The sequence below is a fragment of the Cyprinodon variegatus genome, unplaced genomic scaffold, assembly GCF_000732505.1.
Source record: "Cyprinodon variegatus isolate N-32 unplaced genomic scaffold, C_variegatus-1.0 Scaffold433, whole genome shotgun sequence".
NCBI lineage: Eukaryota > Metazoa > Chordata > Actinopteri > Cyprinodontiformes > Cyprinodontidae > Cyprinodon > Cyprinodon variegatus.
In genome coordinates, this window is record NW_015150886.1 from 462,225 (window position 1) to 463,702 (window position 1,478).

At 33.2% G+C, this 1,478-nt stretch overlaps 1 protein-coding gene across 1 annotated transcript in view; it reads left to right on the plus strand.

Annotated features, from left to right (window-relative positions):
• LOC107093574 (protein FAM196A-like) overlaps positions 1 to 1,478 on the plus strand; it is a 55,457-nt gene that overhangs the window by 26,804 nt on the left and 27,175 nt on the right. The window contains exon 3 of the mRNA XM_015388713.1: positions 109 to 180. Within this exon, the coding sequence (XP_015244199.1) occupies positions 109 to 180 (72 nt within the window). The remainder of the gene's footprint in view (positions 1 to 108; positions 181 to 1,478) is intronic.

A 1,478-nucleotide genomic window follows, 5' to 3' on the forward strand; every position in this document is an offset into this window, starting at 1 on the left:
AACAATAACCCAAAGTAAAATTAACTTATCAAACTATAAAAGAAAAAAAAGTAGCAATAACAATGAAACTCCTAAATATTAATTATGTTTTTCTTTCTGTTTTCACAGGCTCTCATACAGAACGGGGCAAGACACAGCCAACTGTGATACATGTCGAAACAGCGCCTGCATCATTTACAGGTTCGGCCTTTAGCACAGCCACACATTAATGCTGCATTAAATCTAAATCTTTTCTGTGTGCTGCACTAAGGTCATTCCATTCTCATTCTGGTAGCCTTCCTCTTTGAATAATGGATTTACTTGTATCATAGCACTCTAAAAACAATTTTGTGTCATTGTACAAAATGCTACTGCTCATACTTTGTACAATGGCTTTAACATTATTCATGCTGAATTGTTTTAAGTTTTGAAATTCTCCAACCACAAGTTTCAGTACGTGTTATTCGTGATTTGTATAAACAAACACAAAATGGCATATTTATGTTTTAAATATGCAAAGTATAAAATATAGTACATTTGGCAAAATTTGATTAAGCCCCTTTCCACTGGATTTGCTGTATTATTAGATAAATTATGACTACATTATTAGTTATTTGGCAATGTATGGGCCCATTGTCACCAATAAACAATCTTAAACAGAAGTGGGAAGTTATTTTTATAAAGTAGGAAGTTCTTTGAAACAGACACATTGTATATGAGGAACAAACAAAGTCATCAGTTCCTACACATCTGTTCAAACATATAAAGCTAGGCTTTAATAAGTCTATATGATTTGTAATTTAATTATGTTTTTGTATATTTTTTAAAGAATGTTTTAGTTTTGCCCCCAAAACTTAAGAGCGAATAATTAAGTGTTGTAAGCTAAAATAAAATCTTTAATAAAAGTGTTTTGAAATTTTCACTTCTACATAATAGCACTTGCACCTTTAACATAAAACTATTTTGAAAGAAGTCTGAAGCGAACTTCAACTTCGAAGCAAAAGCTGCATTTCGTTAAGGATTGTAGGGAATGACAAATCACAGAGTCTCAAACAGGCACTACTTCAGAAAAATTAATTTATTCTGTGGTAAGTGTGCAGTTCATCAAAAGTCAGTGGTACAAAATAATCCAGTGTTTCAGACCTTTGATTGTATAGGTTGCTTGTTTTAACTTTTTGAAATACTTGGCAAAAACTCACAACATTCCCAATGTTTTATATCAGCCATTTTTATCAATTTTTGTAACTCTATTTCAGTTACCTGCCCTTCCCTCACAGCTGCAGCCTGTTTCTAATCAACCACCTGCTTTTTGGTCAGTAATCAGCTCTCCAGCTTAAGCAGCTCTCAGTCAGTCGCCTTATTCTTGGAATTTCCCAATTCAGGTGCTGCATCCTTTGTAATTTGTGTTTGTAGACCAATTATATCATAGTGCTGCAATGAAGGCTGTTTCAATTCACAAGTCGATCAAAGCTCCTATAAAATAGGCTGACAGATGAATC